We start from the raw sequence: 18,336 nt of genomic DNA, 5'->3' as shown, positions 1-18,336 counted from the left end.
AGGATTTATACAATACTGATTGGGCACTCCTGGGCACTCTCATCTTCCCCCATATGAAATAGCATTAGGCTGCCTTCCCATTTGAGTTTCTGCTTTTCGTTGGTATTGAGCCTTCCCCATTGCTAACTCTCTTTCTATGATAATAACATCTGCCTCTTGTGATAATTAATCTCTTGTAGATTAGGGAAGATGGGTAATTTTGTCTACCTTAAGAATAACTTGATTCTGAGTCAGGATCTGAATAGGTCTCCTTTGAGTTCATTATTACTTATAGTTCTTGGACTTTTCTGACACTCAACTATCTATATTCTGGAGAGTAAGGCTTATGAAAAAATTAACTAGCAAAAACATTAGAATTATCTTATTTACACTAAGACGTTATTTAGATCCTTATTTACATTATTAAGCTCAAATGATATAAAGGTTGTAAAAAGGCATCAAAAGAATTTAAAGATCAAGGGGGAAAAAATCATGTTTGTCATGTTCACCTCCACTAGTCTTAATAAGCATTTTTTTGTTATTGTTGCCACCAGTGGAATTTGGATAGAATTAGTGCTACAAATGCTACATTTGGATAGAGTATATGCCACCACTTACGGGGGTTTTTGTCATTATGCTAGAGATTTTTAGTAAGAATAAAACCAGTCCGAGTAATAAAAGTATCCATTAAACTAGAGAGACTCAGGAATATCTTAGCTCCCTAGTGGTTCCTTGCCTATCATGAAACGGATACAGGTGATCATGATGAGGATGACAATGAAAATGAGGATGATTTTGATAACTTTTAACACATATTGCAAGTTTACTATGCATATCAGGCACTGTTTGAAGAATTTTACACAAAATAACTCATTTAATCTTCTCAGCAACCCTATCCAACCTCATATAATTAACATCCCCATTTTATAGATAAGGACACGGGAGAAGGCACAGAGAAGATAAGTCACTAGATAAATAAAGTAAAAGTGACTCTCAGCCCAGGTGGTAAAAATAAGTAGTTGCCCAGTTTTATGTATTCTAATCACTAAGATGCATTGAAAATTGTTAGTATCCTATATATAAATCATAATGTTTTAGGAGAAAAGTTTCTCATATACTTTCCTCCTTTGTAAATTGCATTCACAGTGGTAAAGAGCCTTAAAGTTAAGCACCACATCTTACTGAGAGCCATTCTACCTAAAAATGCTTTGAATACAATAGGAACTCAAAGCATGTTGGAAGAATGAACACTTTTATATCTTAACTCTCCTAAGAGCATTGGGAGATATCTGTGTAAACAATGGATTATTTTGGTTTCTCCTAATTCCATTTGCATACACATTTTATAGAAGCTATACAATCTTGTGTTTCAGGGTATAACTGAATTGTCAATTTTGCTTAAAGTGAGGACAAAAGTATATAAAGCACATGATGACCATCATGGTGTAAATATAATTTTAATAAATGAAATTATTATAATCTGGACTATGCCTACCTGTGGAGGCTCTCCATGTTATATTAATGCTATGAATCTGAAAACCATTATGAATAGAACTGATGTAATTTACAAGATTTATTACTTTTCAGGGGAATGACACGCTGGGGGGAGTTTGACGATCTTTACCATATTAGTGATCTGGATAGGACCCAGATTCCAGAGCCTGAAGCAATAGTTTCCCAAGGAGGTAAGTATCAAACTCTTATCAATGGAGAGACCTCTTTTTTAATGTAAAGCATGAAGCCTAAAAGTTTCTCTGAAATTTAGCATTTTGCGCACCACTATTTAATAAAACTTTTATATTAAAAAAACTCTTAGGATCATATTAAGTCACTACAATGCTCATATGATATTTAAGAACTTTACTATATAAAAATATGATTTTTATTTATTTTTCAAGATTTATTTATTCATTTGAGAGAGAGAGCATGATGGGGAGGGGTAGAGGGAGAGAAAGGAGAGATTGTCAAGGAGACGTCCCACTGATCACAGTGCCCCACACAGGGCTCCACCTCATGACTCTATCTAGATCATGACCTGAGTGGAAACCAAGAATCGGATGCTCAACCAACTGCACCACTCAGGTGCCCCACAGCTATTTTTAAAATTACACCAACTCACTTAGATTTATTAGATTAGGGAAAGCTAATGAATTGAATAAATCTGTATATGTAAAATTCTTCAGTATTTTCCCCAGGGATTAGGATCATTTATTATACTCAGTAGTTTTTTATGTTAGACCAAATTCCTCAGACTGAATTCTATATCTTTTTAGAAGTTGAATGTTTTAGTTAGTTAGTAAGTCTTTACATAACATCATTTCCCAAAAAAAGAGGCAGATATACTGAAATCAGTATATTTGATAGAGTCATTTCAACCATTTCTTTTAAAAAGAGAACTCAACTTAAACATCAAATAAGTTCATATCGAACTCACACAAACCAATGGTAAATGGCAGCTCCTATGACATGTGACATCGGTAGCCATAGTGATGATGTGATAGTAGTAATATTAGTAGCTACCATTTCCTGAGACTCTGCTAAGTGTCAGCCATGATATTGTGTATCTTACATAGATATGGAGAACCAAGAAGGGAGGAGCTAGTGACTGAGGCTGGGGGCAGAGTTCATGTTTCTGGGGTCGTCCTATTACAAAGCTGATTTCAGACTTTTCTGGTCAACATTATCTTATTAATCTACCAACAACTTTCAATGTTTATTTTTTCCTAGCCTTTCTCAACACAGTCTTTTCTTCTGTCTCCATAAAAACCCATATTCAATAACTAACATAATGTTCCTTCCAAGATTCCCCTATCTTTGATGGCTCTTGGCATCTTTTATATAAAGGTCCTTCCAGTCAGCCTGTTGAAAACATTTCTCTAAACTCAGGGGAGGGATTCCTGGGTGGCGCAGTGGTTTGGCGCCTGCCTTTGGCCCAGGGTGTGATCCTGGAGACCCGGGATCGAGTCCTACGTCAGGCTCCCGGTGCATGGAGCCTGCTTCTCCCTCTGCCTATGTCTGCCTCTCCCTCTCTCTGTGTCACTATCATAAATAAATAAAAATTAAAAATAAATAAAAAAAAAATAAACTCAGGGGAATCCTAATTTCTTGGTATGGAAGATACCATAAAATCTATTTGTATCCAAGCACCAGTGCTAGAGGAAGATAAAATATCTCAAGACTATTGGATGATACTCTAATTAATTAGGAAATTTTTTAAAATCCCAAAGCAAAATGGAATACTATTTCCTACTGTTTGAAAACATTATAGTTCACTGCTTAGCTATATATTTTCCTATTAAATACATATACAAATCCACCCAAGGAGGTAGGTGGCTAAATGATATGGCCCTTATAATCTTTATTCTTCCCAGATTATTTATCTTATCACAGTAGCACTCTGAAGCCTTATGCAGAAGAAGAGCCAGAATCCCCATTGCTCTATCGAACCATGAGTGAAGCAACCCTGGTGAGAAAAAGGATGAAGTCTCCAATGATGGACAGAAAAGAGAGACAGAAGCATAGGGCCTCTATTAATGGGCACTTCTATAACCATGAAGTGAGTTATAATTCCATTAATGTCATTTAAATGATGTCTGTTTTTCTAACAATACCACTCGACTCAACTTACAATCAAAAATAGTAATAAAATAGTAGTAGTGTATCTCACATTTATTGGGTACTCACTATGTGTTAGGTATTAAACTGTTTTAAGTTGGATTTTGATTAATTATCTCATTAACCACTGAAACAATCCTTTGAAATAGGTACCATTATTTTCCCTGCCTGTGTTAGCTGAGGCTCCAGAAGTTAAGTAATTTGTCTTAGGTCACAGTACTTTTAAGTAGCAGCTCTGAACTTGAAGCCAGCTTTGTCTGACTCCAGAACCCAAGTATTAGCCGACGTGATGGATGAACCCTATCTCAGGGTCTGGTTCTGTGCCAAGCACTATAAAGATGGCTCAGTTAATGCCTCTGCCCACATGGAGCTCAGGTATCGGGCAAGGAAACCAGTACATCAACAAATGGCATTAGGATAATGTAAGTGCTACAATAGAGAATGGTTCAAAGTACATTTGAACATTAACATTTAAATAAAGAAAAAAAAACAGCTACAGACCTTTTATTCCAATGAATCAAATTTCTCATCTCACAGCGTTCCTTTCCGGGTCTTGAACATATATATGTATTTTTTATGTAAGCGTAGTTATACTTTGGATATAATTTGTATTCTAATTTTTCACTTGATGTTTTAAATTTATGTGTTCCTTTCCACAGTTTTTGTAAGACATTTCACTTTGTTGATGGTAGGAAATAGGTCAGATTCTAAGAACTGAAGTTTTTCATGTCATGTATTTCAGCAATTATTCATTCATTTAATAAATACTTAAAAAGCACTTATTCTGTGCCAGGTACCATCCTAAGCCCTTTAATACAAAATGTTAACTCATTCATCTGAAGCTTTTTTCCTGAAGGGCTTTATGCCTTGTTCTTTCTTCCACCCTTGGGAACATATCCATAGTGCGCCTTTGGAGACTGGTGGGGAGAAACCTCCCTTGTGAATTCTCTGTTCAAATTCAACATTTTTCTGGCTCAAGAATTTCCCCTTAGCCATTGACAGTCCCGCATAGATGTGCAGCTACCAATTGCCCTGGTTTTTATTCCTTAAAATTATGCTGTGTCGTCATCTTGTGGGGGTTGTTTGTGTTAAAGAAGGCTGTAAAAACCACATTGTTCCAAATGAACAGCCTCCAGCTGGGACCCCCTGTGCTAAGAATGAAATCGATGATACGTTGGCAGCAGAGTACACTGGCTAAATGCTTGACGGCTGCAACTTGACATCCTGATTTCAAATTCTTGATGAGCAAAGTTAAAAAAATACCTCCATCTCTTAGCTTTCATTCCTTTATCCTTCCTACTTTGCCGGTTGATGGGACTAAATGGAATGAGGTGAGCTAAGCACTGAGCACAGTGTCTGGCACAAAGAAAAACTCAATTTACATTAGTTTCATTTTTGTTGGTTAAAAGAGATCAAGCTGGAACCACACATATGTCATACAGATGCCATTCACTGCAATTTAATAACTAGCAGAAAACAAAACAAACCCTCAAGCCCCAGAGCACTCCATCAGTGAATGTGCTGCAAGAGGCATCTAGGAGTTTAAGTCGATATAGTCATAAGATGTGTTTTTATGTCACAAAACCCCATGATAACACCAATATTGTTAGGATGTGAATAACATCCATATTAGAGACTTAGATTATGATATTTGTACATAAGTTATGACTGTTGACTTGACCTGTGGTATGCTTCTACCCGTGCAATAAGAAATCATTTTATTCCATTGTGTGTTTTGGCCAAGTAAAACTCTGAAAAACATGATTCCAAGTTCGTTGTATGTTGGCACTTTGGAAGGGCTCTTGGAGATCATCTAGTCCCACTCTCTTATTTTACAAATGAAATCCTCGAGGCTTCTTAAGGCCTCAATGTTAAGTGAACTAACAAAGTTGGAGTTAGGAGACTCTATGATCTAGGTCTCTGAGTCTTAATCTAGTGCTGTTGCCAAACTCCATAAATATTCTTCATATAAACAACATAATCATATATGTAACATACTCTCGCCCTAGTACTAGATGAACATATGGGTCTACAGGACTCCATAGAACTCATAAGCACCAGTCAGATGTTTCACAGAGTGACTCATTAATGCCTCACAATGTGCACAAACACTGAATTTTCTCACACTTAGCAAGAGTTTATTCCAGAAATCCTCCATAGATCTGCTTCAAAAAATTATTTCCATACCCATATTTCCAATCACACAGATGTTGTGCATATATGCACTTTGATATTTACTCACTGATTTCCCAATAAAACATTCCACTGAGCCACCCCAGAGCCCACCCATCTCCATGTCTGCTGAACCGAACTCATTTCTAGAGTCTTGGAACACTATTCATATTACTTTGTATTTGTGTTTAGTTATAGTTAATTTAATTTAAAATCTTGAACCACATTGAAGAATGAGATGATTATCTAAGTGAAAATGTTTCGAACATCCTCTAATGATGTTTTACCTAACTTACTCTAGAAACAAACAATGTAAAGCTGCTTAGAAGGATACATAATATCCCAACAACAAAGAAAGCAAGCACAAAAGAACAAAAGTTTTAAACTGGTGATTTGGGATTTTTTTTTTTTCCACATAAGAAGGTAAGAAGGCCAGGTTCAACATATTGATTCTTGTTAGTTTGATGTAATGTTAAGAACTTTGTTTTCTTCCCAGACATCGATTTTCACTCCAGCCTTTGGATCAGAAACTAAGGTCAGAATAAATAGTAATATGAGGACTGAAGAAGTAATAGAGCAACTTCTCCAAAAATTTAAGGTAATCTTTATCGCAAAACTGAGCTAGAAGTATATTGTATATAATTTAACTGCAGATACATAAATGCACTCTTCTGAAAAAGACCTATCAACATGTGGTCTAAATTAAGTTGTTCACTTCTGAAGAATTCTTTCTTAAGTATAACATCTCTTTGTAAATGAGCCTTGAGAAATTACTTTAGCCCTAGTGAGCAGAGCTGTTTTCATGTCTAAAAGTGCAAAATGAGAGTGAGGAAACAGATTATTTGGGTCAGGTTAGTTTAGAAAACATCTGACAATGACCAATCAATCAAATATGAAAGAATTCATGTACGTTTATTTTTTTGCATTGACAGATTGAAAACAGTGCCCAAGATTTTGCACTTTACATTACTTTTGCAACAGGTGGTAAGTTTGATCACTCTTTTTATATGATTCCAGGAGGTTGTAGTTTTATGTCCATGGGGGAGGCAGAAGACAGTTAAACCTCATTCTGTGGAAGAAGGGGAAAGAAAAGAGCAAGATGGAAACGAGGGAGGGTGTTTTAGAAGATTATTCATATCTCAATTTCAGAGGAAGATAACTTAAGAATAAGGTATCCTAGAAGAGCTTATGAAGAGCTTATAATACAAAAGAGTTCATTTGCTATTTGGCCAGACATTAAATTACCTGAATGGTGGTCAGACCTGGGAGAGTCTGTGGAAAGTTCCCAAGGATTGTTATGCACTGAAGTTGTTGACTTCTATACCTCTTTCTTTTTGACTTTCCCTTCTCATTCTAGCTCTTACTGGAGCCATCAATGCAAACCATCTCTCTCTGATCTTATTACCGCTTTCTTAGCACTGTGTCTGCGACATTGTAGAGTGTTCTCCCTCAGTAGAGAAAAATATGCACAACTTGATGGTCAGGAGCAAAAGTTTGGCAGCTGGACATTGGGAAGAGGCTACACATGGGGTGCTGGGAGCAGGGATAAAAGAGAGATTAGAGAAAAAGCTAAAGAAATACTAAAATGAAATTTTTAAAAACCCTAAAGCTGAAAAAATTATGTTAAATTGTAGAAATATTTCCGGCTAAAGAGTTAGAGTGTTTGAACAGGAAATTGAACAGAATAAAATAATACTGGGACACCCAGGTGGCTCAGCTGTTGAGCGCCTGCCTTCGGCCCAGGGCATGATCCTGCAGACCCAGGATCGAGTCCCACATCGGACTCCCTGCATGGAGCCTGCTTCTCCCTCTGCCTGTGTCTCTGCCTCTCTCTCTCTCTATTGAATAATAAAATCTTAAAAATAAATAAAAACAAATAAATTAAAATTAAAATTAAAAAAAGAATAAAATAATACATTTTGATGCCAGGACAAAAATGTAAATGTAAAAAAAAATGAAAGTTGGATCTTTAAAAGTATATAAAATTAAAGTCCTTATAAATTGAAGCTTTGAAAATAAGAAATATATGAATTTTAAAAATTCTAAGGGTGTGTATATGTATATATTCATATTTTACTTGTTTAGGAAAAACTAAAAAGTATAAAATAAAAAGCAGAAAGAGACTCTATAAAAATGTAAAAGATACAAATAGCAAATTATGAAAACTATCAGATAAAAGGTTAATACCTATAATAATAGAGTTCTTGCAAAATGGTAACAAAAAGACAATTCAATGAAAACAGAACCCACAATGCAATATCAGCTCCCATTTAGCAGATTGGCAGAACGTTTCAGAAGGATTCTACCTATGCCTGGTGTGGTGAAAGGTAAAAGGGTATTTTCATGCAATTCTGATGAAAATATGACTGCTTTTACTTTTTTGGAATTTATTCTAACATTATTAACATTTACAGGATATGTATCCTTTAACTCAGCAATCCCACTGGTGAGAATCTATTCCACAAAAATGAAAGGACTAATACCTACAGATTTATGTGCAAGGCTATTTATAATGACAACAAATTAAAGACAAAGTCAGCTGTTATAGGAGAATGATTGCATAAGTGGTTGTTAAGCAGCCATCGAATGGAGTTGTTAGATGTATACAAGTTAAATGGAGGGAATTCCATAATATCTATTCTGTGAAAAAATGCAACATGCCTAAAAATGTACATAATATGATCCCATCTTTGTAAAAGAATTACAAATCCCATTTAAATATGTGTTATATAAGATCATATGACCAGAGAGAAAGGTATTAAATGATAGATACTGAGTCATGAGCATCAATTACCCAACTAGGAGGTTGGGGGAATGCAGAGAAGAGGATGGAAAAAGGAGAAACACAGAAGCAAAAAATAAATCATTTAAAAAAACATGTCTTAACTCCTAGAATCCTCTTCTGACCTCTACATGCTACAATAAAAATAGCAAGTTTCACACGACCACCTTTATGTATTGTGTTTGTGTCTGTGCACAAAGACACATACGAAGGGGCTTATACCCCACAAAGGGTAATAAGGCTGATGTCTCAGAGTTCTGGGATTCCAGGTGATTTTTACTTTCTGCTTTGTACTTGTCTCCGTGGTTTCAACTTACAATAGCATGTGTGGTTTTTAAAAACTTTATTAAAGAATCATTGGGAATAATTGACAAATATAATTGTATATATTTAAAGTATACAATATGATGATTTGATACACATTTACGTTATGCAATGATTACCAAGATCAAGATAATTAACACATCCATTACATTACATAGTTAAAGCTTTTCATGTGTGTGTGAGAGGCTCCAGATCTACTCTCAGCGACTTTTGAATGTACAATATCATATTATTAACTCTAGTCAACAAGCTGGACATTAGATCCTTAGAACTTATTCTACAAATAACTGAAAATTTGTACCTTTGTTATCATCTTTTCCCTTCCTGACAGCATGAGTTGTTGTTTTTTATAATCAGATAAAATGTCTATTTTCACTGCAAAAATGTAGGTCTTTAAAATTTTACCGGAAAAATCATGTTTTATTTCAATTTTTGTGTCAATATTCTAATACATAAAATCCAGAAGATAATCATAACTACCACCTTTTAGGGATCAGGGACAGAGAAAAGAATGGAATCAATAGCACCTGTTTAGGTATTAATCTGGAAAATACAGGTGCATTTAATACATTGTATCAACTAACTCATGATCAAGTGTTTTTCAACTTCTAGTCCATTTCAGAATTACCTGATATGTGCATTAAAATAAATATTCCCAAACTATCCAGATCCAGGAACAGTCTGGGAATATGTATTTCTGATAATTATCCCAGAAACAAAGTTATGAAGCAAGAAACCTTGCTCTGTGATATTAAGAATGTAACACACTGAGGATGCAAAACCAAGTTAATGTAAGATGTAGAGGTCAGAAGAGGATCCTAGTGGGTTAATAAGATAAGCTGAATTATTGGGTTTCTCCCTTGCTTCAGAAATGTAGAGGAATTAAAGCAATGAACTCTAATTCTATAGAAGCAAGAATGGATAATATTACTTTAATTGTGCTCTAGATCCTCTCCTAACTTTTTCCTGGGGCAAGCCCCACACAGGGGATGAGAACAGTTCTGATTCTTGGAACTTTGGTAGCCCAGGGTAATTGATTTCATTGGTGACAATGTAGAAAGGACTAATTGGTCTACCTTTTGCCCCTTTCAGTCTATGTCAACATAGCAGACAGATTATTCTTTAACAATGTAAATCAGATTATGTCACATCACTTCTCAAATCCTACGGTGGTGTTTCTTCCCCACAGTAAAGCCAGAGTCTTTATGCTGGTCCCACTACATGTTTTCTTCAACTTTTAGTAACCCTTCCATCATCTTCATGTTAGCCACCCTGGTCTCTTGTTGCTTTTGGATAGCACTAGGTGTGCACTGAGTTGGAGGGTGCCTGCCTTATTTACTTACTCTGTTTGGAACACATTCTTCCCCCAAATAGCTCCCTGGTTCCATCCCTCAACTCCGTCAGTCTTTATTCAAATGCCATGTCTTCAGTGAGGCCTTTTGAAGCCACCCCATCAATAATTGCATACTTGTCCCCTATGCATACCTATTTACACATACACATTCTTTCTACCCCTTTCCTTGCTTTATTTTTCTTCTGAGTGTTTGTCACCAATATATGACATGTTTTATTGTCTATCTTCCTTAGCATCTGTGTCTTCCACTAGAATGTAAGGTCCACAGGGGAAGTAATTTTATTCTGTTTTATAAGGTGCCCAGCACAGAAAACAATGCCTGAAACATAGTAGGAACTCAAAAAATATTTGAAGAAGGGGGGAAGGAGATGGATGTAAAGGCAATGTGTTCAGTTCATGCTGCATTCTGATAAAAATGAAATCATGGATGTGAAACTCTTTTGACAGAAAGCTGGAAGTGCTTTGGTGGGTGGGAAATTTATAACTTTAGGAAATTTGAAGTTCTAGGAATACACCAGATTGGAAGTTATTTTCTTTCTCATTTCATTATTATGGCTGAATGGATGAAGCCCTCAGATAAATGAAATAAAAAAAATATCTGTGATGTGAAACATTATGAGTATATGTTTAAGAAAGACCCAAGGATTGCATTGGAATGAGAAACAGAGGAACCATTGAAGATAATTACAAAATTTTGGACCTGAACAACTGGGAATATGGAAATACAGTAACTGAACTAGGAAAGAATCAATAAAAATTTGTTGAATGAATGAAAAATTATTAAGAATTTTGGGGGGCAGCCCCAGTGGCCCAGGGGTTTAGTGTTGCCTTAGCCTGGGGTGTGATCCTGGAGACCCAGGATCGAGTCCCATGTCGGGCTCCCTGCATGGAGCCTGCTTCTCCCTTGGTCTGTGTCTCTGCCTCTCTCTCTGTGTCTCTCGTGAATAAATAAATAAAATCATTAAAAAAAAAAGAATTTTATGGGAGTGTTACTTGATAAAAGCATAAATGGGACTGGGGATATACCTGAACATCCAAATCAAAGGTAAGGATGAATTCTATGAGATACAAATCAAATTTAAGAGATAGCAAGAGAAAGAAGTCCATTTGTACTTTTTTTTGGAAAGGTTTCAATTTTAATTTACTCATTTGAATGAGTGCCTCCTCTTGTATGTTCTGTTCATGCTTCATTCTGATAAAATGAATAATTTTTCGGTCTTCTTCCAACGTGAGCTAGAGAGAAAATGAATGGATGACTTACATTTCTTCTCTTTCTCTAGGATGGACTCCTGACTGTAGATGATTCTTGTTTTCCTTTGCAGAGCGGAAACGGCTAAAGAAGACAGATGTCCCACTACTGCATAGGCTCCTACAGGGACCTTCCAAAGACAATGCTCGCATTTTCCTCATGGATAAAGATGCAGAAGAAATTAGCAGTGATGTATGGATATTGTTACCCTGAATCTGTCTTTGCTTCCTCTTGACTTAGCACCTTTCACAGAATCTGCTTTCTTTTTTGTTTCATTTTGTGTTTTCTTTTTCCAGGTGGCTCAGTACATTAACTTTCATTTTTCTCTCCTGGAATCCATCCTTCAAAGATTAAATGAAGAAGAAAAGAAAGAGATCCAAAGAACAATAGCCAAGTAAGTCAGGAGCATGCATGCTGGGCACCCATTCCTTTAAGAGGTCCAGTGCACTAAAATGTGTTCAATTTTTAATAATTCTTTTTCTCCTTCTCATTTTCAGATTCAGTACAGAAAAGGCTATTATACTGAAATGTCTTCAAAGTAAACGGGCAGTAAAAACTGAAACAACGGTTTAGCAGTACAGCCTGCAATTGCTGAAACACTTCAACAAATTCAGAGGGATATTGCTGTTTGATGAGTGCATACATTCCATAGTCGAGTTCATACAAATACATATGAACTTGAATTTGTAGGCAATTTAGTGTTGAAGAAGCCTGTCTTTGAAGTGATGAGGTTAACTAGGGTTCATAGCTGCACTGAAAGGGGCTTGAATTTAGTTTCAGTAACTGGAACAAGCTCGGATACTGTGTATTCCAAATACTTTAAAACACTCAAAGAACTCGAATCTAAATGGTGTCTTCAGATGTCAAGTACCCTAAACTTCTTTTAGCTTGAACTTTCAGGAGAACTAAAACACCATCAACTGGTTATCAGACATGATTCAGAAGTAAAAGCAGCCAGCTCTGCAAATAAAGAGGCATATTCTTACCCTACCAAGGAACTGCATGGTAAGAGTGTTTCACAGCTCCCTGAAAGCTCTAGCATCTTTGAGAAATCCAGGACTGTCTCTTTATAGTCCATGACTTTGGGCCATTTGTAACATCAGAGCTAGTGGTCCTTTGGGTTGGAAAAGATTATGGACTCTTAAGAAATCCGAACTGGCAATTTTCTCAACCTGAACCTCCTTTCCCCCCACTCTTTCTACTCATGACTTCCAAAGTATTCTTGAGCATTTTTTTTTTTAAAGTCAGTTGAATTAGTTTTATTTTTCCAAACAAGTCTACCACGGACACCTCATATATTTAATCAGCTAGGACAAGATTTGGCCCACAGTAACCGTTTGTTGCCGAATGAAAACAAAGGATAATGCAAAACTTGTAGCTGATGGTAGGCAAGGAATCTGGAGCTCTGCTCTCTTTATCCAAGACAACTCATTCCACCGTATGAGTTACTTGAAAGTCTGCTAAAACCAATTGGAAAACAAACAAAAAATAAAACCACTGAGAATGCCACAAGTATCATCTCTGATTTTATTTATGAACTCTATGTTAGATTGGAGTTTTATGCAACACTGTTCCATTCTCTAAGCTACTTTCATTTGTATTCCTCAAAAGCGTTGTATTAAATTGTTTGGATACGTTGCATGTACTAAGGGATAAGGGTTGTATGTAATAAGCCCAAGTTGGAAGACTAATTATCAAAATAAAAATGCAAAATATTTTTAAGACCAAGGTATTACTTCCTAGTGTCACTGAAACCAAAACCTAAACTGGATGAAAGTAAAAGTGCGTTATGATCGGTAAGTCCTAGGAAAGGAAATCTTTTGACGAAAATAGAGGCTTGCTTCATTATCTCTCCAGCTATCAGTTAATAAGAAAATGGTCTCATCTTGCCAAAATTGGGCAAATGAAATAGTTAAAATTCAGTGTGCTTACAAAAAAATTTAAGTAGTGTCAGGTACCTGCCATAAATGACAGATTAATCATTAATACAAAATCTACAAGATGTGTAAGAAAAATACCAAGATGTGGTTAGGAAAAAAAAAAAAAAAGAAACCACATAAAAATTAAAATCACAGGAGAGGAAATTCCAATAGCTACCAAGTGCGGGAGGGGGACTTGTATCTCACCGGTGATCAACCTCACTATTTTGTGTCCAATAAGGAGACAGAAACACAGTAATTTAAGCAGAGGTTTAATATAAAGAATTAAGCTGTGATGATAGGTGAATAGTAAGAAAGAGAGTGCTAAAGGGTACACCAAGGCTGGGGAAGAGTACCCCAAAAAGGGCAAGTTTGGAATCAGAGGTTTGAAGTTCCCTGGAGAGGCTGTGGGTACAGCCCATGGGTGGTGGAGCAGTTTGCTGGTTGCCAGCACCACAGTCGTAGGTCGAACGAGAACACCCTTTGGGGGAAGTGGGCAAGTGTGCAGAGGGCCTCGGGGATTCTCTGAAGGCCCCGGGCCCAGATCACAGAGTGTCTGTGTCTGGGGGTCTGCCGGAAGTCTGGGGGCACAAGGAAAGCATAGAGGGTACTGCTGCAGGTGCGCCTGGACTAGGGGCTCAAGGGACCCTTTGCAGGAACCCAGGACAACTCTGTGCATGAACTGGGCAAAGGGTCTTCGAAGCTGTGTGGCGCAGAGTCTGGGCAAGTGGCTTCCCAGATGGCCATCCCGGGGTGGGGTTGGGGCAGGGCTCTCTGTAAGCAAGCCCTGAATTGAGAAGCTGGAGTGGGGAGCAGTGATTTGGCACCAGGGCACAGACCTGTACTCAGCTCCAGGCTATGTCACCGCAAGTGGGGAAGGGGTTGAGGGAACAAATGGGCAAGAGAGCTGCACCCTACAGGCAATCAGCCCTGGAGAAAGCACCCTGGGCAGAGCAGTGGAGGGAAGCCCAGGCCCAGAAGTCTTGGCCATCCGCCCCGGAATCAGACCAAACTTTCTCCTACAATGTTTCTTCATCGCCCTCTGCTGACGAAGCATGACATCACGCAAAATGCCAAGGAAAAAACCTTTAAAAGTTCCACAACCATTTTTACAGAACCAACAGTGAATTTGGAGCCGAGAGTCAATAAAATACCTGAGATGTCAGTAAAATAAAATAATAAAATAAAATTAAAATAAAATAAAATAAAATAAAATAAAATAAAATAAAATAAAATAAAATAAAATAAAATAAAATGAAAATGCACTTTTTGGTCTATTAGCAAAGATTAAGAAGTGATATTAAATACTCAACAAATTACAATAAGATGGTCACTCACACTACTGGTAGAAATAGGAATGGATATTAACTTTTCTTGAAAGCAATTCAGTAGTAAGTTCATCCTATAATTTAACTTACAGGATCTTATATTGAAATAATGAGCCATACAAAGACATTATGAAAGCTATTTATTATATTGCTGTTGTGGTAAAAGAAAGTAAATAGCTTAAATGATCAAAAATAGGAAAAAATAATTAAAGAAGGAAAAGAACATTTACTCATAGAAATGGTATGCAGCCACTAGAATTATGTTTCCAAATGAACTTTAAATATAGAAGAAAATTCTTATATATCTAAGTAAGAATATACATACAAAAATTCAAAATATCTTTTAGCCGTAAAATATGTGTGTGTGTGTGTATACACTAATATTTGTGTCGACACACAAACCAGAAAACATTAAATGTGGTTATATATGGGCTATAGAATTATGGGTAAATCATTTCTTATTTTCCCATGCTTATTAAATATTCTATAATAAACACATGTTACTTTTAAGTTAGGAAATGGAAAAGTTATGATCAGAGAGTTACCAATGGGGGACCTGGATGGCTCAGTTGGTTAAGGGTCTGACTCTGTTTCGGCTCAGGTCATGATCTCAGGGTCATAAGATTGAGCCCCACAGTGGGCTCTGCACTCAGTGCAGAGTCAGCTTGAGATTCTTTTCCCTTCCCTCTCCCTTTCCCTCTGCTCTTCCCCATGCTCGTGCTTTCTCTGTCTGTAAAAGAAATAAAATCTTTTAAAAATATGAAAGTTACCAACAAAAAGTAGCAAGAACATGCAAGCACAGAGTTCCAGTAGATGCAGAAATATCAAATTTTTAAATAAGACATTGACTTCACTTCCATGGTAGTTTTAAAATATATTCATAAAGACATTGGGCCTAGAAGTCACCTTGCACAGGGCCTAGACCTAGTGACTCAATCCTAATGAATAGAAGAAAGCAGAAGTGACGGTGTGTGATTCTGGGGCTAGGTCATATAACACTGTGGCATCCTCCTTGCTTACTCTCTTGGATCACGGGCTCTGGGGGAAGCCAACTGCCATGAGGGGGGCAGCACTGGAGAAAGGCCTGCGTGATGGGAACAGAGACCTTTGCCAAAGTCAGCAACAACTGAGGTCTCCCGTCCGAAGCCAGATGAGTGGGCCGTGTACTGGCCCCCATTAAACCTTCAGATAACAGCCCTAACAGTTTGATTACAACCTCGTGAGAGACCCTGAGCCAGAAAATCTAGCTAACCCACTCCTGGGTTCCTGATCCTCAGAAAACATATGAGAAAAGAAATGTTTCTTGTAGTATGCTGCTAAATTTTAGGGTAATTTGTTACATAGCAATAGGTAACAGACAAAAATCTGTTCAGAGGCATCTTTGCATAATATAAAAATATTAACTTTTGTCATAAAACTCTTTATCCTTGTTCTAGGTGGCTCAAATATTTCACTACCAGTTACATATTAGTTTGAATTCAATCCCAGATCATGTTATACTTATTAATGGTAGAGGACTTTTTGCATTCATCTTTGTATACTTCACTGTGCCTAATATTGTCTTGTGTATAGGATGTGCTTGATATAAATCAGTTGAATAAAAGACTTAGTGACTTAGTGAATCAGTGAGTAAAAGAATGAGTGAATGAGTTACATGAAATATTTTTTTCTAAAAACCTCCTGTATATAAACCTCCTTTTCACAAATCTGACTCAGTAGCTAAAGAAATATAGAATCTTTACTATATGGTTTCCCTGAATTTGGTGGTATATTTTATTATCTCTTGGCTATCTGAAATATGTAAATATATTATCTCTTGGCTATCTGAAATATATAAATACATTATCTCTTGGCTATATGAAACAGTAAGGCAGTGTTGCTATGGAATTTTGTCTAGGGCTGTTCACAGTGGTTTCAGGAAATGAAGGAGAAAGAAGTCCATTTTCAAGGCAGTTGATGAGGTGGAAAAGATGGCAGGTGTAACTGTTATGTTGGTCTATATCTACGTGTGAAAGGAAAGAAAGGAATAAGAGGCAATTAGAACAAAACCCTCAATGGCATCCATTGGTCTTTTAAATAATAATAGCTAACACCTATTAGGCTGAGCCATCTGAAATTGTCAACTTAACCTACAAAAGCAGCAATTTCATATTACTCACACTAATAATACTTGCCATTTGCCAAGTATGTTTTAAGGTTTATATATATTAGCTGATTTAGTGTTTATTATAGTCCCACGAATAAATTACCCTTTCAACCCAATTTTATAGATGAAGAAGAGAGCAAGCCATGGAGAGGTTAGGAGATTTGCTAAAGTCTTTAGCAGAAGAGCTAGGTAAGATTTGAATTATGCTCCAGAGTTCTCTCTCTTAACTGCTATAATCTAGGATCTCACCCTAAACTATATTCCCTCAATCTGGCATTCCTTATGTGTCCTCATTTGTAAAATGGGAATAGAAGTACCTACTTCAGTGGACAGTTGTAGAAGCTATAGGACTAATACTTTACACATAAAAGGTATCTTAGCTGCACTCCACTTATTTTGACATGTTCTTATACATTAGCAAATTAGATTCCAAAAGACATTTGTTAAGTTTCTATTGTATTTCATACACTGCTAGGTGCTACAGAGCATAATATGAACATACTAAAATCAGATAACTAATGAATTTATACAAGAGACAAACACATAAGGAATTATAACACTGGGCAGATTTCAAACTTCTGGATTTCAAACTTCAGTCAAGAGCAGAGCTGACTGGTGATGTGATGCACAGGAGTCTAAGATCATAGAGACCAGGGAAAGTCACGGAAGAAGTGGCCCTGGTCAAAGACTAGAAACTGGGCAGGGTTTGAACAGATAGAGATGTGGTGGTGTGTGAGGTGTTTTAGGGGATGGTGAGTGATTTGGTTTGGCTAGTTTTAAGACAAAAATTAAGTAGTTGGGGGCAACAAGATCTCAACAAGGATAAGGATACGATGGTGAGTCGGGGCAGAACTCAAATCGAGACCATCCATCTCCAGCAACTGGGCTCTTCACTAGTGCATTAGGGCTACTTTGTCATGTCAAAGAACATCATTATCTGAAAACTCAATGCCAGAGAAATCCTCCTGAAGCACTCATTGCAAATTGTGGTGATATTCTTTTCACAGTGTTGAGAAGACTTTCTGTGAATAGTTAACCAAATATCTAGGTTGTCTCCAGTTAACCATTGACTCTGCAGCTAAAGCCTCAGCCTTGGAAGAATTCCTCACATGTTCATTCAATTTCACATTCTCTGCTGTCCATTGATTCTTTCTCTCACATCTCTTTTCCCTAATATATATTTGTAAACTCCTTTTTGTATGTGTGCTCTCTTCTTAAATTTTTAAATTCACCTCCAACCTCCTCAACCCATTTTTCCCATCCCTCCACCTTTTATCTTTACCCTATATATGTGATGCTGACAATGGAACCCAGGAGCCCTTAAATTTATTAACTTGAGCTTTGAATTCTAGTTCCAAATCACCTGTAAATACTAGGGCAAGCTACTTAACCTCTTTGCGCTCATTGTGTTGGTCTGTAGAATGAGAAGGTTAATAATAGTATCTGCCTCATTAGATTATTATGAGTT

General features: G+C 36.8%; 1 protein-coding gene across 1 annotated transcript in view; it reads left to right on the top strand.

Annotated features, from left to right (window-relative positions):
* The window catches only part of RASSF6 (Ras association domain family member 6), a 63,844-nt gene extending 50,641 nt beyond the window's left edge, over positions 1-13,203 (top strand). The window contains exons 7-13 of the mRNA XM_041726897.1: positions 1,567-1,664; positions 3,351-3,535; positions 6,263-6,364; positions 6,699-6,750; positions 11,549-11,667; positions 11,772-11,869; positions 11,973-13,203. Of these exons, the coding sequence (XP_041582831.1) occupies positions 1,567-1,664; positions 3,351-3,535; positions 6,263-6,364; positions 6,699-6,750; positions 11,549-11,667; positions 11,772-11,869; positions 11,973-12,048 (730 nt within the window). The 3' untranslated portion in view covers positions 12,049-13,203. The remainder of the gene's footprint in view (positions 1-1,566; positions 1,665-3,350; positions 3,536-6,262; positions 6,365-6,698; positions 6,751-11,548; positions 11,668-11,771; positions 11,870-11,972) is intronic.
* The last annotated feature ends 5,133 nt before the right edge of the window (positions 13,204-18,336 follow it).

This window comes from Vulpes lagopus, chromosome 12 (assembly GCF_018345385.1).
Source record: "Vulpes lagopus strain Blue_001 chromosome 12, ASM1834538v1, whole genome shotgun sequence".
In the NCBI taxonomy this organism is placed as follows: Eukaryota; Metazoa; Chordata; class Mammalia; order Carnivora; family Canidae; genus Vulpes; species Vulpes lagopus.
This window is presented reverse-complemented; position numbering and strand designations above follow the sequence as displayed.